The sequence below is a fragment of the Salvelinus alpinus genome, chromosome 4, assembly GCF_045679555.1.
Source record: "Salvelinus alpinus chromosome 4, SLU_Salpinus.1, whole genome shotgun sequence".
Taxonomy (NCBI): domain Eukaryota; kingdom Metazoa; phylum Chordata; class Actinopteri; order Salmoniformes; family Salmonidae; genus Salvelinus; species Salvelinus alpinus.
Window position 1 is genome coordinate 56,710,829 of NC_092089.1, and position 20,842 is coordinate 56,731,670.

The 20,842-nt window shown below is 44.4% G+C and overlaps 1 protein-coding gene across 7 annotated transcripts in view; it reads right to left on the reverse strand.

Moving 5' to 3' along the window:
* Window positions 1-20,842, reverse strand: part of LOC139574013 (phosphatase and actin regulator 4B-like) — an 82,219-nt gene that overhangs the window by 10,216 nt on the left and 51,161 nt on the right. For 5 of the 7 annotated variants that reach the window (XM_071398106.1, XM_071398107.1, XM_071398108.1 and 2 more), the window contains 4 exons: window positions 13,113-13,274; window positions 12,698-12,778; window positions 9,643-10,164; window positions 3,672-4,031 (listed from right to left, as the gene is read on the reverse strand). In XM_071398106.1, coding sequence (XP_071254207.1) covers window positions 3,672-4,031; window positions 9,643-10,164; window positions 12,698-12,778; window positions 13,113-13,274 — 1,125 coding nt within the window. Of the gene's footprint in view, window positions 1-3,671; window positions 4,032-9,642; window positions 10,165-12,697; window positions 12,779-13,112; window positions 13,275-14,421; window positions 19,899-20,842 lie in introns of those variants that run through there. The other 2 variants (XM_071398105.1, XM_071398109.1) reach the window with 2 other exon arrangements.

The following is a 20,842-nucleotide window of genomic DNA, read 5'->3' on the forward strand; positions in this document are numbered from 1 at the left end:
CCTTTTATGTTATTTAACTGGTTTAACTAAATTGCCTTCAACCTTACATTCAACTCTCTTTCTAATTGACTTTATTATTCAATTAGGCTGAAATGGTTTCATGTTTATGAATTCGATAGCATCCTGAGAAAACGATTAGTAACGTAAGTGTCTATAAAAGAAATACATGAATAAACTATTCATTATTATCTTTTTTCTTCATAGTTTATGATTTGGTCCAGTATGTCAATCCTTCCTCCACCATTTGGCGGATGGTATTTCATTAGCAGTTTGACTTTTCTACCACAAGGTGCTGTGTGTACACATGGTCAGAGGTGTGCTTAAATGTACGCACATTCTCAAGTATATCATGTCAGATTGTCAGAATAATAGTAGAGATAATTATTTATTTCAGCTTTCATTTCTTTCATCACATTCCCAGTGGGTCAGAAGTTTACATACACTCAATTAGTATTTGGTAGCATTGCCTTTAAATTGTTTAACTTGGGTCAAACGTTTCGAGTAGCCTTCCACAAGTTTCCCACAATAAGATGGGTGAATTTTGGCCCATTCCTCCTGACAGAGCTGGTGTAACGGAGTCAGGTTTGTAGGCCTCCTTGCTCGCACACGCTTTTACAGTTCTGCCCACAAATTTTCTATGGGATTGAGGTCAGGGCTTCGTGATGGTCACTCCAATACCTTGACTTTGTTGTCCTTAAGCCATTTTGCCACAACTTTGGAAGTATGCTTGGGGTCATTGTCCATTTGGAAGACCCAATTGCGACCAAGCTTTAACTTCCTGACTGATGTCTTGAGATGTTGCTTCAATATATCCACATAGTTTTCCAGCCTCATGATGCCATCTATTTTGTGAAGTGCACCAGTCCCTCCTGTAGCAACATGATGCTGCCAACCCCGTCCTTCACGGTTGGGATAGTGTCCTTCAGCTTGCAAGCCTCCCCCTTTTTCCTCCAAACATAACGATGGTCATTATGGCCAAACAGTTCTACTTTTGTTTCATCAGACCAGAGGACATTTCTCCCAAAAGTACAATCTTTGTCCCCATGTGCAGTTGCAAACCGTAGTCTGGCTTTTTTATGGCGGTTTTGGAGCAGTGGCTTCTTCCTTGCTGAGCAGCCTTTCAGGTTATGTCGATATAGGACTCGTTTTACTGTGGCTATAGATACTTTTGTACCTGTTTCCTCCAGCATCTTCACAAGGTCCTTTGCTGTTGTTCTGGGATTGATTTACACTTTTCGCACCAAAGTAAGTTCATCTCTAGGAAACAGAACGTGTCTCCTTCCTGAGCGGTATGACGGCTGCGTGGTCCCATGGTGTTTATACTTGCGTACTATTGTTTGTACAGATGAACATGGTACCTTCAGGCATTTGGAAATTGCTCCCAAGGATGAACCAGACTTGTGGAGGTCTACAATTTGTTTTCCTAAGGTCTTGGCTGATTTCTTTTGATTTCCCATGATGTCAAGCAAAGAGGCATTGAGTTTGAAGGTATGCCTTGAAATACATCCACAGGTACACCTCCAATTGACTCAAGTGATGTCAATTAGCCTATCAGAAGCTTCTAAAGTCATGACATAATTTTCTAGAATTTTCCAAGCTGTTTAAAGGCACAGTTAACTTAGTGTATGTACATTTCTGAGCCACTGGAAGTGAAATAATCTGTCTGTAAACAATTGTTGGAAAAATTACTTGTGTCATGCACAAAACTATAGTTTGTTAACAAGACATTTTTGGAGTGTTTGAAAAACAAGTTTTAATGACTCCAATCTAAGTGTATGTAAACTTCCGACTTCAACTAAGTACAAATTGTTGAATCCCACACCTTGCTTAGAAATGATAGAAATGATCACACGCATGTTTTACGAACATTTCTGTTCGTACGCAACATTGATAAATGAGGGCCCAGGCTACTAAACAGGTGATTGTAAAATGACTAGCCTAAGAAAACTGTGGAGGGGTAATCAATGTCTGTGTTATAATTAATACAGGTATTTGAATGGAATATTAAAAAAATTCATAGTTAACAATAGTTCCATGCCATTGTTTTCTCTACATTTTTGCACAACTAGCCCCATATAATTTCCAATATCTGGTCACCATAACTACACATAGACTAGGGTGATGTTCATTAGGGCACACCGTAGCACACCATTTTAAAAACAGTCCAGGTAGTCCTTCCTGGTTTCAGAAATTTTTTAAAACGTGTGGTGTCTAATGAACACGACCAAGGTGGATATGCTTACACTGAACGCACTACCAGCACCCAGAAGAAGAGGGTCTGTGTAATTAGAGTGTTACGCTAAGTGTCTGAGGGGCTTGTCTGGGCTGTGAGAGGGGCACCAAGTGGGGAAAGTGAAGAGAGGAAATCAAAACTCCTTCCGTTTCGGGCCCTCTAGGTTAGCCGTTGGAAGTAATCACTCTGTACCTAGCTCACTGTTAGGAATATTCCTAACTAACTAGTGGAATACCTTTGAAATACCTTTGAAAACAGTCACTACAGGCTCAGCTAGCATTCATATACAGTTTGATATGTTTCAACAACAGCTGGGGAAGCAATGATTGCATATTCAGTACCATGCCGGATGAGATTTTAAATCTACAAGTATCCCATAACTTTTCCCAGTAATTTATGATAACCTTGGTTTGAACATTACCTAACAAAATGCACTGGCTAAAATGAATTGTAGACAATAACTGAACGTATTGTAATTCTACCAAATTAAGAATGCAGAAAGTTTATCAACGAAGCAACTTCTTAATGTCATTTCTCCTTCCTGCTACATGACTACATCATGAAAAGCCCCCATTTTTCAGAGTATTCTATGCCCCACTTTTTAACATATCCGACATGGTTTAATACATCGGAATTGTTTACATAATATGACAGCTGAAATGTCTACACACATTCTAGAACGTACATATGAAATAGCTTGACAGACTATAGATGGCGAATAGGTGACAAACGAGCACACGGCAAATGACTTCCAAGCCTACTAGCTCCAGGCTAAACCAACCAACCAACCAACCTACATGTAATAATGATACAGGAATTATATACAAAAAATGTGTTTAAACAGTCCTAAGGAAATAGGCGTATCAGATCTCAAAGAGAACAACAATGAATAAAGTCAGACTCCCCTGACGAGAAATGCCCCTGGTAAAAACAAAAACAACAATATTGTCTTCGCATGGAGCTGAGCAGCAGCAGGCTCAGAGCCACCAGAGTCAGTGGGGTCCTGGGAGAGTACAATGCCAGGGAAAATCTGCTCTGCTGCTGCTGTCTAAAATAGTTCAGTCTTATTAAGTCATCGGCTGGGGAACAGCTGCTGGAGCCGCAGGGATAACATCATTATAAGGATGAGAGTGGCAAAGTGTGTGTGTGTGTGTGTGTGTGAGAGAATGGGTGCAACGTGCGCACGTGTTCCTTGTAGTAACCCCTATGCATGTAACATGAGTCTTCTGCAGACATGTATGCATATGACACGTGACTAGAAGTTACACGTGGAAGCTCCACTGATTGTGCATGTGCGCACGTGCACATGAGTGAATGTGTGTGTGCATTGATGCAAGCTGCACCTGGTCTCCCCTGGCATCTCATTGGCTAATTCTGTCATTCTGTGATTAAACAGGCCCCTACTACTACAACCACCACAACTAGTACTACTACTCACCCAACATGGCAGCATTAACGCCCCTGTTGACAGGTTTGGGCAGGGGGAGGGGTGGCTGCTTGGTCGCCTGGGGGGTGGAGGATGGAGCAAGGGACACTATTGCTGAAGATTGGGTGTTGGCGCCTGCAGAGGAGACAGTTCGGGCAGGCTTTGCAACTGCAGAGGAAGAAGAGGAGGAGGAGGAGTATGTGGTTGCAGGGTGGTTGGATAGGGTGTGGGGTGAGGGTGACCCTTCGCTGCCGGGCTTGGGGGTGGAGCTCATCAGCCACTTGGGGGGCATAACGGATTGTTTGGGTGGCAGCGACTCTCGGAGAGTATCCCGCAGCGAATCTGGGTCTGGAACAAAATGGCTATCCGATTCTGCAAAACACACAGCACACAAGACATATGTTACATAACATACATGTGTTAAAGAGCACTATACATTTAATAACTAATCATCATCATAAGAGACACATGGGCGCATTCGTGTCAAAGACCGTACACAAAGCAACTCGCTACACACTGCTAGGCTTTTTGGAGCGTGTTTGTTTCTTTCAATAATGGAAAAGATACTATCTCATCACATTATGCATCTCCCTAAAAAACATAAATGTTTCAGTCTTGGGTTGGAGCACTGAGACAATTTGTGCCATTCACTCAGCCACTCTAGTGTGTGTGTGTGTGTGTGTGCGTGTGTCGGTGTGTATTGTCATTATCAGGGGATCAGCTGTGTAGACAAACAGTGCTGTAATTACCAAACCCCCTCCCCCCATTCCCCTAACCCTGCTTCTTATCCCACGCCACTTCTCAAAGCTGAAGTTTATTTATAGACAAGTCTTTATCACATGCTGATGTCACAGAGAAAAGAGGAAACACAGAAGGTATTCACACTCCTTGACTTTTTAAAAATGTTGTTGTGTTACAAAGTGGGATTAAAATGTGTCCTTTTTTTGTCAATGATCTACACAAAATGCTCAATGTCAAAGTGGAAAAAAAAGTAAATTGTTTTTATTTATGAAAATAAAACCGCAATATATCTTCATTAGATAAGTATTCAACCCCTTGAGTCAATACATGTTAGAATCACCTTTGGCAGCAATTACAGCTCTGACACTCTTAAGAGCTTAGCATACCTGGATGGGACAATATTTGCCCATTATACTTTAAAAAATATTCAAGCTCTGTCAAGTTGAACATTGCTAGACAGTCATTTCCAAGTCTTGCCATAGAGCCAATTTAAGTCAAAACTGTAACTAGGCCACTCAGGTACATTCAATGTTGTCTTAGTAAGCAACCCCAGTGTATATTTTGGCCTTGTGTTTTAGGTAATTGTCCTGATGAAAGGTGAATTTGTCTCAGTCATGACGTGGCCCTTTCTGGGTGTAGATAGTGGCTTCCCCCTCTCTCACTCTCTCCTACACCCAGGTTCTATTATCTCAGGTCGTAAATTCCTGGTGGAGACTCTCTTCCCCTTTTCATGCAGATAGAGAGACCACAGAGTGAACAAAGGATTTCACGTGGCCGAACTCCTAAATCCCCAAAATGGGAAAATGAAACTATATGTCCACTTGTGAGAATGTGGAAAGGGTCAATGGACACTTAAGGGACAGTTATGTTGAGTGTGTTTCATTTGGTGACTTCATGGAGTACAGGAAACACACATTACTAATCTGAATGCGTACATTTCTCAATTATGGTGTTTGCATCTAATTCTTGTATAAAATGAATGAGTAAAGATGAAACTCTTTGTGAAATAATGTAATGTGATGTTAACCTTTCATTTTGATAGAATTGTATTCCCTGTCCCTGTATAACTAGTCAGCGGCCACGCCCCCGTGAGCGCAGACATGATCTGGCGTCATGGAACCGCCTTTTCTACTGTTACGAATAAAAGCCCCTCCTAAGAAAATCCTCTATAGACTAAGCAAACCCACAGTGTGAGCTTTGATTGCGAATAGTTAAGACCACGCATACCTCGGTGTAAGCTGAGGTGGCACAGGTTTGAGTACCAAGATTAGAAAACCATACCATGTGGAGCATTGGCTACACGCCTGGAAATGGTTAAATTCTGAGACTATCGATCCCTATAGAATAAGAGCAAATCTTAGATACAAATTACTAGTCTGCAGCTAGAAATTATGTAAACTTGGGATGCGAATACCGACAACCGCCGAAACATCTACTCTAAGAACAATGGACGCCTGATGTATCCATTACAACCGACATTATCAGGAGCCGCCGATAGAGCTACCACCATGAGTAACCAGAGACTCTCTGATGAACTGACTCTCCCGCAGACGGACTGATGATTCCAACAGAGAAGATCACAACGACATATGGGCGTAAATATATATTGATTGCAATTATTCCCAAATGAGTGAGCGTTCATGTGCGAAGGATTAGCATTTCAATGTAAATAATTATAGACTGTGTAATGAATCCATTTTGTCTTTCCCGCTCTTTCTCAGTTCACACCCCCTTCCCTTTGTACACCAAGCCGTCATATCGGTTTAGCCCACTAGGAAATCTTCCCTATCATTGTTAGTAACCAATATCTACGGTTTGTTTGTTTATGCATTTCTGTGATTATTTAGTTAGTTAGTAAATAAATGATTAAGCAAATTGGTGTTGTCACGTTCCTGACCTTATTTCCTTTATTTTGTCTTTGTTTAGTATGGTCAGGACGTGAGCTGGGTGGGCATTCTATGTTATGTGTTTCTATGTTTAGGTTCATTGTTAATTAGCCTGATATGGTTCTCAATCAGGGGCAGGTGTTTAAGTTCTCATGTTCAGGTCGGTCTACGTCGTTTGTTATTTTGTAATTTATCAAGTGTTTCGTGTTCGTCTTGTTTAAATAAATTCATTTATGTATTCCACAAAAGTCAGGTAGGAGACCTACGCCCACTTCCCGATCTTACCGTGGAGAGCGAGAGTACGGGCAGACACCGTGTTATGCGGTAAAGCGCACGGTGTCTCCTGTACGCGTGCATAGCCCGGTGCGGGTTATTCCACCTCCCCGCACTGGTAGGGCTAGATTGGGCATTGAGCCAGGTGCCATGAAGCCAGGTCAACGCGTCTGGTCTCCAGTGCGTCTCCTCGGGCCGGCATACATGGCACCAGCCTTACGCATGGTGTCCCCGGTTCGCCAACACAGCCCAGTGCGGGTTATTCCACCTCCCCGCACTGGTCGGGCTACGGGGAGCATACAACCAGGTAAGGTTGGGCAGGCTCGGTGCTCAAGGGAACCAGTACGCCTGCACGGTCCGGTATATCCGGCGCCACCTCCCCGCCCCAGCCCATTACCACCAGTGCCAACACCATGCACCAGGCTTCCTGTGCGTCTCCAGAGCCCTGTTCCTCCTCCACGCACTAGCCCTATGGCGCGTGTCTCCAGCCCGGTACCTCCAGTTCCGGCACCACGCACCAGGCCTACAGTGCGCCTCAGCCGGCCAGAGTCTGCCGTCTGCCCAGCGGCGCCTGAACTGCCCGTCTGCTCAACGCCGTCTGAGCTGTCCGTCTGCCCAACGCCGTCTGAGCTGTCCGTCTGCCAAGCGCCGCCTGCGCTGCCCGTCTGTACTGAGCCTTCAAAGCCGCTCGTCTGTCCTGAGCCTTCAAAGCCGCCCATCTGTCCTGAGCCTTCAGAGCCGTCAGCCAGCCATGAGCAGCCAGAGCCGTCAGCCAGCCATGAGCAGCCAGAGCCGTCAGCCAGCCATGAGCAGCCAGAGCCGTCAGCAAGCCATGAGCAGCCAGAGCCGTCAGCAAGCCATGACCAGCCAGAGCCGTCAGACAGTCCGGAGCTGCCCCTCAGTCCGGAGCTGCCCCTTAGTCCGGTGCTGTCCCTTAATCCAGGTGGGTTAATTTGGAGGGTGGCCATTGGGAGTAGGCTACGGAAGCGGGGATTGACTATGGTGGGGTGGGGACAACGTCCTGAGCCAGAGCCGCCACCGTGGACAGATGCCCACCCAGACCCTCCCTTATAGGTTCAGGTTTTGCGGCCGGAGTCCGCACCTTGAGGGGGGGGGGGTACTGTCACGTTCCTGACCTTATTTCCTTTATTTTGTCTTTGTTTAGTATGGTCAGGACGTGAGCTGGGTGGGCATTCTATGTTATGTGTTTCTATGTTTAGGTTCATTGTTAATTAGCCTGATATGGTTCTCAATCAGGGGCAGGTGTTTTACGTTTCCTCTGATTGAGAACCATATTAAGGTAGGCTGTTCACACCGTTTGTTTGTGGGTGATTGTCTTCCGTGTCAGTGTTTGTACCACACGGGACTGTTTCGTTTGTCTAGTCTGTTCCTGTTTGTGCGTTCTTTCGTTATATGTAAGTTCTCATGTTCAGGTCGGTCTACGTCGTTTGTTATTTTGTAATTTATCAAGTGTGTTTCGTGTTCGTCTTGTTTAAATAAATTCATTTATGTATTCCACAAAAGCTGCGTTTTGGTCCGATCCATGCTTCTCCTCAGACGAGGAGGAGAACAATCGTTACAGGTGTATGGATGATTTATAGTAAAGGCTGGGTTTGTGCAGATAACCAACAATTTACGACATTCAGATGACTGGTGTGAGGTAAAGAATAATTCATTAATAGAAGACTAATTGATCAGATATTAAAATATCTGAAGAGTTATATTCTGAAAATTATAACTTTGTAATCTAAAGATTTTCCATGGTGCCCTGACTTCCTAGTTAATTAAATTTACATGATTAGTTTAATCAATTGAAAATATGAAGAGTGGTACTCCGTGGTGTGTTGTGTTGGATTACAGGTTTCCTGTACAGGCTACCTTCTTTGCATTCTGTAATTTATGTTAGTATTGTGGAGTAACTACAATGTTGTTGTGCCATCCTCAGTTATCTCCTATCGCAGTCATTAAACTCTAAACTCTGTAACAGTTTCCTTTCTCTCTGGCAACTTAGTTGGGAAGGGTGCCTGTATCTTTGTAGTGACTTATTTAAGCTTGTCATTACAAAAGGGTTGAACATTTATTGATGCAAGACTTTTCAGCTTTTCATTTATTATTAATTTGTAAACACTTCTAAAAACATATTTCCACTTTGACATTGTGGGGTATTGTGTGTAGATCAGTGACAAAATCTAAATTGAATCAATTAAAAATTCTGCCTGTAACAACTAATGTGGAAAAAGTCATGGGTGTGAAAACTTTCTGAAGGCACTGTAGGTCAGAGAAAACCGAGGGAGAGAGAAAAGGGGAGAAAAGGAGAGGGGGAGAGGGATGAAATGGAAGTGTCAAGAGTGAGAGAGAAAAGAGACAATAGAGGGAGAGAGAGAGAAAGAGAAAGCGAGAAGATTAAGATAAATCAGGAACAGCATAATATCGAAAAGAAACAGCAGACACTAAATGGTATTTAGCTCAGTGTGTAATAGCTGGAATGGTATCAATTAGCTTTAGCTCTTCAGCAGGGTTACGGTTGAGCTGAGAGGCATTAGCTTTTAAGGGCAGGAATGGTTAAAACGATAGTGCCGCATTAATTACGAAAGGAGGAGAGGATGAGCTATTCCCTCTATTCCCTTCTGTTCCTGAATAAGACGCATAGCTGGAGCAGGACTCAGGGGAGCAAAGAGGCTCCGAGACTCCTGTCTATATCTGGGCCCAAACCAGAGGACTGAAGAGGAGGAAGACTGACTGGAAGGAGGGAGGGAGGGAGCAGTCAGAATACCAGGCTCCAGGTAGAAGTTGCCTTTATGCAAAGATCTAGGATCAGCTGATCCTTTTCAAATGTAGGGTAGTAGGGGGTAAACACAAACCTTAGATCAGTGTCTAGGGACAGCTTCACCCTACTCCACAGAATAAGGGTGTGTGTGTGTCAAATCAAATTTGATTGGTTGCATACACATATTTAGCAGATGTTATTGCGTGTGTAGCGAAATGCTTGTGTTCCTAGCTCCAACAGTGCAGTAATATCTAACAAATCACAACAATACATACAAATCTAAAAGTAAAAGAATGTGTCGGTGTTAATAGCTCACCTCTACGGCCCCTTCCCTCCTCTGCGGACGCGTGCCGGGGGAGGGTGGGCTTCCATGCTGTCTCAGCGGGGCGACTCCTCCTTCCGTCCTCTGATGGCGCCTTCTGCAGGCCCGGCCGCTTTTCTCCATCAGAAGGGTGTAGTCTGCCCCCACGTCTACCCTCCTCCTGTCCCATCCCCTGCACCTGGCCCATCATCTGGCCCTGCCAGGCCATGTTAGACTTCCCCTCCCCCTGGGACAGTCCTCCTCCACCTCCTCGCCGGCCCTCCTCCTGATGTCCGGAGCCTCTGGGGCCACCCTGGTCCCCATGGCGGTCTACGTCCGGGGGGAAGCGGACCCTGCGGTCCTCTGGCTGGGGCAGCCAGGCTGGGTTAATCTTAAAGTCTGAGGGGTTCATCCCAGAGTCTGAGGGGGGTCTTGTCTGGTTCTCCTGCCCTCTGCCCCCTCCACCACCTCCACCCACGGGCAGGGTGTGGCCATTCTTCACGTAGGGCTGTTTGGGGCTGTGAGGATCGTCCCCTTCTGTCACAAAAATGGATACAAGCAGTGAGACTTTCCATACAGAGACAATCATCACTCACACATGAGAAGATCTATAAACTACACTACTTTGAGTCACCAACCAAGTGTGAGGGAGGGGTTAGCCAGAAATCTAACAAAGCCATCATCTCTACTCAAAATGTTCTGCATATTTGAGTATAAATGGTCAAATTTAATTGGCTTGTTGAAATAGGGCACAGGATGGACTTTTGGATTTGTTCCCTCGGTGCATCTGGACATGATTTCGCAGCCCTATTCAGAATGTAAGGTTTGAGAAAGGTGTCCTAACTGCCAACAGCTCTGGAACAGAGCTTTGCCCATGGAGTGAAATATGTTTAATAAACGGGCCTCTGCAACACTGATGCCGGCAGAGTAAAAGCACAGAACACACTGACTTTAAAAGCTATTTCGCTGCAGGGTGCAATTCGTTCCACTTTCCCCAGCTCAAGAAAAACGCTATGTCATTTTCTCACCAAAATATACAGTTATACTGTTTAAAAGGGAGCATGAGAGTGAATTTGCCTTTCTTCAACTGCCATTGAGTGTGCTGAATTTGAAGCTGTTACTGTCATCGACTATGCTGTCTGTGTAGGTGTGATAGCACTGGACTTTCGTCTGATAAAGATAAAGTCATTTTCAATTTGCTCCCTCCCCTTTGGCTGCCCTAACCCTTAAATGTTTGCAGATCTGAAGGGTCTGGATAGGTATATGTAGGGTAGTGGTGGAGCGTCCACCATGTTGCTTACACTTTACATATATCAAATCATTTTTTTTTGTCACATGCGCCGAATACAACAGGTGTAGACCTTACAGTGAAATGCTTACTTACAAGCCCTTAACCAACAATGCAGTTTTAAGAAAATCTCTAAAAAACTAAATGATAAGAATCAAAAATAAATAAAGAGCAGCAGTAAATAACAATAGCGGGGCTATATACAGGGGGTACCGGTACAGAGTCAATGTGTCATTGTGCGGGGGGTACCGGTGTCGAGGTTATTATGTACATGTAGGTAGAGTTATTAAAGAACAGATAATAACATTCTCACATAGGTGTTCCATTTGTCCAGGTGGGAAAGGGCAGTGTGGCGTGCAAAAGAGATTGCATCATCTGTGGATCTGTTGGTGCGGTATGCAAATTGGAGTGAGTCTAGGGTTTCTGGGATAATGGTGTTGATGTGAGCCATGACCAGCCTTTCAAAGCATTTCATGGGTACAGAAGTGAGTGCTTCGGGTCGGTAGTCATTTAGGCAGGTTACCTTACTGTTCTTGGGCACAGGGACTACAGTGGTCTGCTTGAAACATGTTGGTATGGCAGACTTGGACAGGGAGAGGTTGAAAATGTAATTGAAGACACTTGCCAGTTGGTCAGCGCATGCTTGGAGTACACATCCTGGTAATCCGTCTGGCCCAGCGGCCTTGTGAATGTTGACCTGTTTAAAGGTCTTACTCACATCAGCTGCGGAGAGCGTGATCACACAGTCATCCGGAACGGCTGATGCTCTCATGCATGTTTCAGTGTTACTTGCCTCGTAGCGAGCATAGAAGTTATTTAGCTCGTCTGGTAGGCTCGTGTCACTGGGCAGCTCTCGGCTGTGCTTCCCTTTGTAGTCTGTAATAGTTTGCAAGTTTCTGGATGAGCGTTTTCCTGTTTGCTTATGGCGGAATACAGCTCATTGAGCGCGGTTTTCGTGCCAGCCTCGGTCTGTGGTGGTATGTAGACAGCTACGAAAAATTCTGATGAAAACTCTCTAGGTAGATAGTGTGGTCTACAGCTTATCATGAGATACAAGCGAGCAAAACCCTGAGACTTCCTTAGATATTGTGCACCAGCTATTATTTACAAATATGCATAGGCCCACGCCCCGTGTCTTACCAGAGGCTGCTGTTCTGCCGATAGAGTGTATAACCCGCCAGCTGTATGGTCTTAATGTTGTCGTTCAGCCACGACTCGGTGAAACATAAGATACAGTTTTTAAATGTCCCGTTGGTAAGATATACGTGCTTTCAGCTCCTCCCATAAATTTTCCAGCGATTGAACGTTAGCTAGCAGAACGGAAGGCAAGGGCAGATTAGCCACTCGTCGCCTGACCCTCACAAGGCATCCTGATTTCTTTCCGTGAAACCTACGTTTACTTTTCCAGCGAATCACGGGGATCTGGGCATGGTCTGGTGTCCATAGTATATCCCTCGCGTCCGACTCGACCAATTTGAGGTGAGTATTCCCAGTTCTGATGTCCAGAAGCTCTTTTCGGTCATAAGAGACTGTAGCAGCAACATTATGTACAAAAACGTTACGAACAACGTGAAAAAACTAACAAAATAGCATGGTTGGTTAAGAGCCGATAAGACGGCAGCCCTACCCTTCGGCGCCATCTTTTGCCCTCTGGCGCAATCTTTCGCCAAACATTCAAAGTTTAGGGGCAAGTGGAAGGGTTAGTGAGCCAACTGGAACTGGCTGATTGAGTCATGTGGGGATCAGGTGAGTGAGTGACATCACCAGCGGCAGCACTCTTACCATTCTCCGGGAGCTCCTTCAGCACTCCCTGTTCTATAAGCTCCTGCCTCGGTCGCCTCATCGACATCTTTCTCTCCAGAACTGCCGTCAACACACAGAATTTAAGCCAGTGCGTTAATGCACTGAGGTTTTTTTTCAGATTTCTTCCAGATAGCATATAAAACCAAAGATAATACTTCAAATTTTAGTGTCATTTCACGTTCCAGAAGTCAAAGATGTAAGTTTACAGATCTTCAAATATATATTTTTTAATTCTAACCACTATAACAATCGTCTTGTTAAAGCAGACTGAACTTGATACACTGGAAAACTGGCCATATCACCAGGAGACAGGAAAACACACTGAAAAGGCGTTTGATAAAGACTGAATGCAACACATAAAAACTAGCAAACACAATGAAACCGGAACACAAACCTTCTGAAGTTTCCGTAAACTTCTCGCTGCTTTTCTTCTTCCTCCACTTCCATGGTTTGAAGATCTTGCCAAGGGTAGAGAACTTGCCCTTGCCCTTGCATGGGAGAGGGGTGCTGTCCCCATCTCCCTCCGTCGTGGTGTGCAGGTGGTCAACTTCATCAACTGGAGCAATGGCGTCAGAGAGACAAGAATAGAGAGTCAAGAAACACTGTTGAAATATGACAACCACAACTGGGCATCTGCAACATAACAACAGCAGAGAGCAGAGGTAACCCTTGCCCAGACATTTTTACAGTAGCCTAGCTGAGCTCTAACTCAGGCGAGCAAAACCTTGTGCACCAGCTGCTGTTTAGCCTGGCCCATGCACTCTGAGTAAAGTGTAGTTTTAGAACATTAACCTATAGCCTAACTGAGCTAGACTGACACCCATATGCACACAGAGTAAAGTGCAGAGGAACATTAGCCTAGCTATGCTAGCCTGACACCCATATGCACCGTGATTAAAGAACATGGGAGGGCCAGGCTCATTAGGAAGGTTACTAACGTTAGCTCAGAGCTCTGGGACTGTGTGTGCTTTGGCAGGGTGATGGTGAAAGCGCATGTACTCCTCCACACATTCACAACCAAGTAGCCAACAGTTATGAGATGGGAGAGTCCCTCTTGCACTAGCCTCCGTCTATAGCTTCCCACAGTCAAGAGTCTCACATTCCTCCCCTTCCTCCCCTTGGGAGAATATTGTTATAAGCCTTTCAACACCAACAGGCTACGTGGAAGCACACAGACACACATTGCACTCTTTATGCTTTTTCACTAACAATGTGGAGTCATACACCTTTAAAAAATATTTGGAGGTAGGACTCTCTCTTTGGCCTGAGTGAGTCTCTCTCCGAGACACGTACAGACATCCAGCTGCCATGGTAACAGCTCAGGTGATTGACAGGCTGACTGACAAGGTGCTGAGCTTCACAAGGCCTGTCACAGAACATCTCTGTGAGCCAGGTTCCTCTAAGGTTGAGGTATTAATTCAGCAGACATAATATTTACCGTGTAGATGGGCTGGGGCAAAAGAACCAACCAGTCCCACAAACACAGGATGTCCTGACAATAACACTGCCCCAGCAATTCGGTTCACACAAAAACGCACGCTTAAAAAACGCTATAATATTTGCCAGCTGCTGATGGGCAGATGTAATAATACTATACAATACCTTCCTTCAAAACACCAGAAGTGGATGTAGAGGAAACATGTCAAAAGGTGGAAATGGGCACCAAAGCAGGGTCGTGGAGGTTATATTACAGAGCTAGTCACCTGGGTGAGAGGTCAGGGTCCAGCTTCCATGGTGGTGGGACTTGAGGCAGCATGCCATGAGGAAGCAGAAGGTTCTGTTCAAAAACCCAAACACTTGCCCCTAGTCGATCACAACACCCTAGGTAGGGAGGGGCGGGGGTTGGCTGTGACAGCGCAGAGACCCACAGAAGGCTGCTAAGCCACATACGGACAAAACATCAAAGTCCAGAGGCCAGGTCCAAACCATGTACATCCATCTCCTCGGGAAGTTACAAAAACCAGTGGATTCAGTTCATGATGTCCAAAGAATGAGTTGCTAAACGCAGTTGTCTGTAACACATACACTCCCCTGGTTCTCCTACACACAGGCACAGCAGCCTCTGGCAGAACGATTTGCCTCTGACAAGGAGAGCACGGCACGCAGGCAGGCAGGCAGGCAGGTTAGTTAAAATCCACTCAAGCAGGATAAATGCTGGCTGTGCTGGGCCGACACACTCCAGATCCACAGTGGGTTGACTGACTGATACTACCAGAAACACAAGGCAGCACATTCACTCCATTCAGCTGGTAGCAAGAAATACAGTTGATCTTATCCCGGAGATTCGAAAGGTGACCAAATGGATCCTTCCTATACCCATTTTCTTGTCAAACGCGTGCCTGAAGAGTGAGTGGAGGTCCGGTGTGTGTAGGCTGTCTGCAGCTGTGTGACTCGGACAGAGGAAAGGGGGGAGGGGGTCTGGGAAACAACGGAGGAAACGGCACTCCACCCTGATCCTTACTGTGACAGAGAACAAAGTCAACCTCCACTACTCACACATCTTACTGTACTGGACATGGAAACAGAGAGCCTGTTTCAACTGTAGGCTATAAAGCACACAGGACATAATATTAAGTGATAATGCCAGAGAAGGCGGTATATTGGCAGGGGTGTTAGCAAATTGTGCCAATATATCCTTCAAAACACCGGCTTCAAGGACATTATCACTTTTATACAACAGGTTACCAACATATTCAAATAATGATTGACATATTTTCATTAAAAACATTATTTTGATGAATTTATTCATACCATTTCATCCTTCCACAAGATATAGTCCTGACACAAATCTAGGGTTGCTACCAGTGGCGTGCCGTGGGCCTGGGCCTTCAGTGAGGTCCTACACAGTCCCACCCGAATTAATCCACCTCTTATTACCATCATTATGATGCCATGGCTCTAGACACTATACATTTAGACAGAAACGCAGTATAACCAGGCGTTGCGTCACCTTGAAATTGACATTTTTATTCAGAGAATTGCAGGGGAAGAGTACAATACAGTACAGTTCAACTAATAGGCAAGAACATAGTCGAGTGCAACAGAGTTATATTAATATTCTTCTTCTATCCATTTCTGGTCCACAAACTTTGAGCTTTAAGTCCCCAAAAAATATATACAGTGTGTTCACTAAACAGCGCATTGTCGCGCCCAAAGCAGTTTCACCGTGATGATAAAGACATAACTATTCACTGAAAATAAAAGAAAGAAAACAAATAATTTGCAACATAGGCCATTTGCCATTTAATTTTGTTTAATAGGTTATTTAATATTAACGAAATAAAATGCGAAACATACATACACATTTAATAAAAAATAAAATGCATTGTATGCCTACTCACCAAAGACTGATTATTTGAACACAAAATCCTTCCTCCTTTCTTTCCTCAAGAAGACTTCAATGACTCTGTTGTACAGTCTATCTGTGCGTTTTAGTTCCACCAATAAGTCCTTTTCTATCGACATGGAGGCTAATGCTGAAAGCCGAGTCTGTCCAGTAGCATTTCTGGAATACGTTTTGATTCGCTTTAAGGCCGAGAATGACCGCTCGACAGAAGCCGTGGACACAGGGATAGTCACTGTCACACATGTCAATGTGTAAAGTTGCCCCATGTCCTCATTCTGATTTTTCTGCTTAAGGAAATCAAGGAGATCAGAGGGACTTTTCCCTTCAAAATCAGTCATAGCATACATTACAGTCAGTTCTGTTTTTAGCTTGGATAGGTCGAACAGTGTTCCGTGACTCTCTGTTAAGCTGGAGAAGGCTGTTTGCGGGAATTTTTTCCGGTAGGTCTGAAAGTGCTGGGGGTCCAGGAGGGAGAGAAACATACATTTTTCGTGGTCTTGAAACCTGTTTCGTATCTGGCAAAGAATGTTGTCCAGAATATTGCTGTGGAGTTGTTGGTAGTATGTGCGAGGGTCTCCTTGTGCTGGGCCTCTGCGTGCGCTGGGTGAACTTGAGATGCGCGCTGTGTCATCGTAGATTTGACTGAACCTGCGCCTCTCTCGCTCAATTGTGTCACAAAACTCGTTCACCCTTGTCAGGCAGAATTGTACATCCAAAGTTTGTTTCTGTAGAATTCCAAAAAGCACATCCGAATAATAAAAAATCCCATTGAATGTTTCAAGCAAAAAACAAAACTCAAAATCATCCAAACGTGCATTAAATCCATCAGCCATAAGCACTGTATCCCCGTCATGGTCATCATGATGTTCCAGTAAGTGGTTAAACAGCTCCTTTAGGGCAACTCTCTTTTCAAAGACTGCATTGACCAATCTAGATGTATATTGCCACCTCGTTGGTGCAACCTTAGGAAGACGACGCTTGCAGATGTCATCCAGCAGTTGCGTGCGCTTAGGGGATCGTGAGAAAAATGCTGCAAGGCCATTGAGGTTGGCAAAGAAGACCTTGCATTCTTTAAGCTTTGAGGCTCCTTGAGTCAGTACTAAATTTAGTCGATGTGCATAGCAGTGAATGAATTAGGCCATCGGTGCCCTCTCCTTAACTTTAGCCTGCACCCCATTGAGTCCAGATGCCATGACTGCTGCGCCATCAAAACACTGTGCCACAACTTTATCCAGACTACATTCATTTTCCTCCAAGAAACGGAAAATAAGAGCGGCAATGTCATCAGCTTGCTTGCCGCTTGTCACATCTTCAAATCGGATGAATCGCTCCTTGACTCCTGTGTCCGTCACATAACGCAGGACGAGTGAGAGCTGTGCTGCATTTCCCACATCTGTTGTCTCGTCCACCATAACAGCAACAAAGGGAGCTTTTTTAATCTCCATTTTGATCTCTTCTCCCATCACTTCAGCAATAGCATAAATTAGGTCATTTTGTATTTTGCCTGACGTCCCAATGAACACTTTGTTAGTGGACAGGTGGTATTGTAAATCTGTGTTGCTTTCAGAAAGAAAAGAAAGAAGCTCCACGTAGTTCCCTTTGTTTGTGGAGTCAGCACTTTCATCGTGTCCCCTAAATGAAAGTTCCTGTTTACCCAAAAACATGACACAATCAATGAGTCTTTTCAATATTTCCCTATTTTTCTTCACCTTTTCATTGTGCAGCTCCGTTGCCCTGCGCGCTTGTTCGTTGAGCTGTAGATCCACTCGGGTGTCCCCAAAAGTTTTCAAAAGCACCATTGCTTGTAAGTGCCCAGCCGTACTTTGGTGTCTCGTTGCTGCCTTGGTTAGACAACTCAAGCTTGCAAAGCCAGTGTGGCTCCAAACACCAAATCGATCACTTGCAAATAATAGGCATTCCCAGCAGTACAGTTTGCAGTGCTTCTCGGAGCCTGTGAGCCATTGATAGCGCTCGTAGTTGGAACTTTGAAAGTGGCGAACGAACCCCTTTCCCGCCTGTGACAGGCTTTGTAGCGTCGGCGTCGGGCGACCTCTCCTTACAATGTCTAACTTTTCTTGAAAAGTTCGTCTTGAGAATGGCGTTATAATTATATCCTCGACCAAATCGATATCTTCCCCTCCTTCCGCCATTGTGGGTTGAAAAAACAGTTTAGTAGTACGCAAATTAATTCGTTTATCAAATTCAGTTTCCTAGTTCTGAGGTTCTGCATAGACCTGCCCATAGGACCTGCCTCTCAATATTGGTAATCCAATCAAAAGACGTGCACGCACTACGCCTGCTAGCTGGCTCCTGTGTAACACTGGAGCCAGCCAGCAGGCGTACAATAGCCTACTCTAAAGCTGATTGGTTGACACTAAATTTTCATTTCCATTCACTTTAAGCTACAAGCGCCCGCACTGTTGATTCTGAAGGCCTGAGGGCAGATTTTAGACCCCTGGCAACACATGATGGCTGAATATGATTGGATAAAAGATCTAACATAAAGACCAGCCCTCCAAATCTCAACCTGGGGCTGGAAGCAGTGCAACCAAGAGGAAAGCTATGAAATGAAGAGTATAACTCTTACTCTGGGGAATAATTTAATACATATTTGTGGGAAAATATATTTAAACATTTTTTAATATTCTGATGATGTTTAGGCCAGCAGAGAAGGCCTTGCTGGCCCTGACGGCCCACCACTGGTTGCTACCCAAGCTGGCTGGTCGTTCGTTCTATCGGTTCGGTTGCTAGAGACGCGATCCAGTTGTTCAGTCTTTTTGTTCTGTAAGGTTTACACAAATCTCTGCTGTTGAAAACTAAATGTTAGAGTAAAAGAAAAGTGAGATAATGTCTAGATGCTTTTTATAATGGAGATCAAGTTTATAGGCTGGGCTGACAGTGGATTGTGCAGTCAGATGGAACAGAGTAAATAGGCATTTTAACATCATAGATTTAGCCGGTGGTAATTTGTGGAATAGACACCGGCTGGAATGCGATTTTTACCAATCAGTATTAAGGATTAGACCCACCCATTGTATAACAATACCATAAACCCTCCATCATCACTCCCTTCTAAAAATCATCAATCACCCAGACCTCTTGAAGAATCCTTAAGTGTTGTGTACAATGATTTTATGTAAAAACAAAGACCTTAGAGAGGTCTGGAAGACAAGTTCAAAGTGAATGATGCAGTGACAGCAAGGATACCAGGCTAGACAGTGCTGTCCAATCAGGAATCCTGCCCATCTAGAGCTTGCCAATAAGGAAACAGGGTCAGACTTGGACATCACTAGTTATGTTACATTCCCCCAAAATTTAAATCGCTGCTCAATAGAAATAGGGAACTAACAAATGAGCCTCTGACAACCAGAACGAAACAGGTGGGGTTTTAAAAGGCATCCAAGGGGGTGCCTACTGACTGGGTGCTGGCCAAACAAACACCCACTGGATTTGCCTGATAGCAGACAAACTAAAGGAAAAGACAACTCACACCAACTTAGGTAAGGGAATGCAAATAAATGTGGCACAAACCAAACAGGTGAGACATGATAAAAGGCTTTGTTTCACATAAGAGATGCCCACTGAAGCATTGGCTCTGTAGCTCTTAAATATCACCTGAAACTAACGACTGACTAACGAGGCGACAGGTGCAACACATCCTGAACAACTAGGATAATTCCAATCAGTGCGCATCCACAACTAAATAGAACCAACCTCAAAAACCAAAGCCTGTAACAGTTACCACAGCCACAAAGTCATAAGTTCCACCTATTTCTACAATTTATCTACTTAAAATGTGATTTCCCATTTTTACGATATAGCCAATTTCGACATTGTGGCTTTACTATCTAGTGGAAACCGCCAGACTGGGATGACCTCAAAGCAATGCTAATAGCCACACCTGGTGGCATCTTCCACACCTCAGACTAGTGATGGGAAGTTAAGCTATTTTTACTGACTATGATCTTAGTCAAAAAATAGTCAAAAGAACGAATCTTGACTATTTTGAGTCAGTAACGCCCAGATTTCTAGGAATACAAACAATATTATTTATTGATATACTTGAAACGAGGTCTAGTTGTGGCCGCAACCGGACTAGATTGTGAACGGCTCTTGGCGGAATGCATTGCTTGACTGCAGTGAGGGTGACAAGCACAATATTGTTCGTCAACTGCAGCACCCCAAACAATTCGTTCTCAAGTTCGAGTTTGTTGCGCAGAGGCTGTTATCAGTTCTAAACATGTATTTTTCTTCTCTATGCTGCCTGCAGCATGATATATTTTCCAGCACGCATATATGACAGACAGTTGTTGGTCGGCGCACATTTGATGAGCCGGAAAAGCACGTATTAATCCTGCTATAGAGTTAATGCGGCCAGCAGTTCAAAAGAACGACAAAAAATGAATGAGTCACTCAGAAAAACGAATCATTGACTCGAGTCAACTTGAGTCGATAAAAAGAGTTGTCATATGTTGTTTTTTTCGAACTACACATCATTATCTCACACCAAGTCTCCCACCACAAAAAGAAAGAGGCCTGGGTAATGGGCATTAGGGAAAATGTTCTTAGAAATGTTTGTGTCCAGTTGCAGGTGATTCTACAAAAAAATCAGGGGGAAAAATCAGAAAGCTATTAAATCCATGTTTTGTACCGTGCTGGGAGGTTCTTCGCCAACGCACATCTAGCATTTCCCAGCAACTTTGCAGGAACTAGTTGTTTCTAGTAGTAGATGACAGCAAGTTACACAGTGCGGGCAAAACAAAGATCTACACACATGC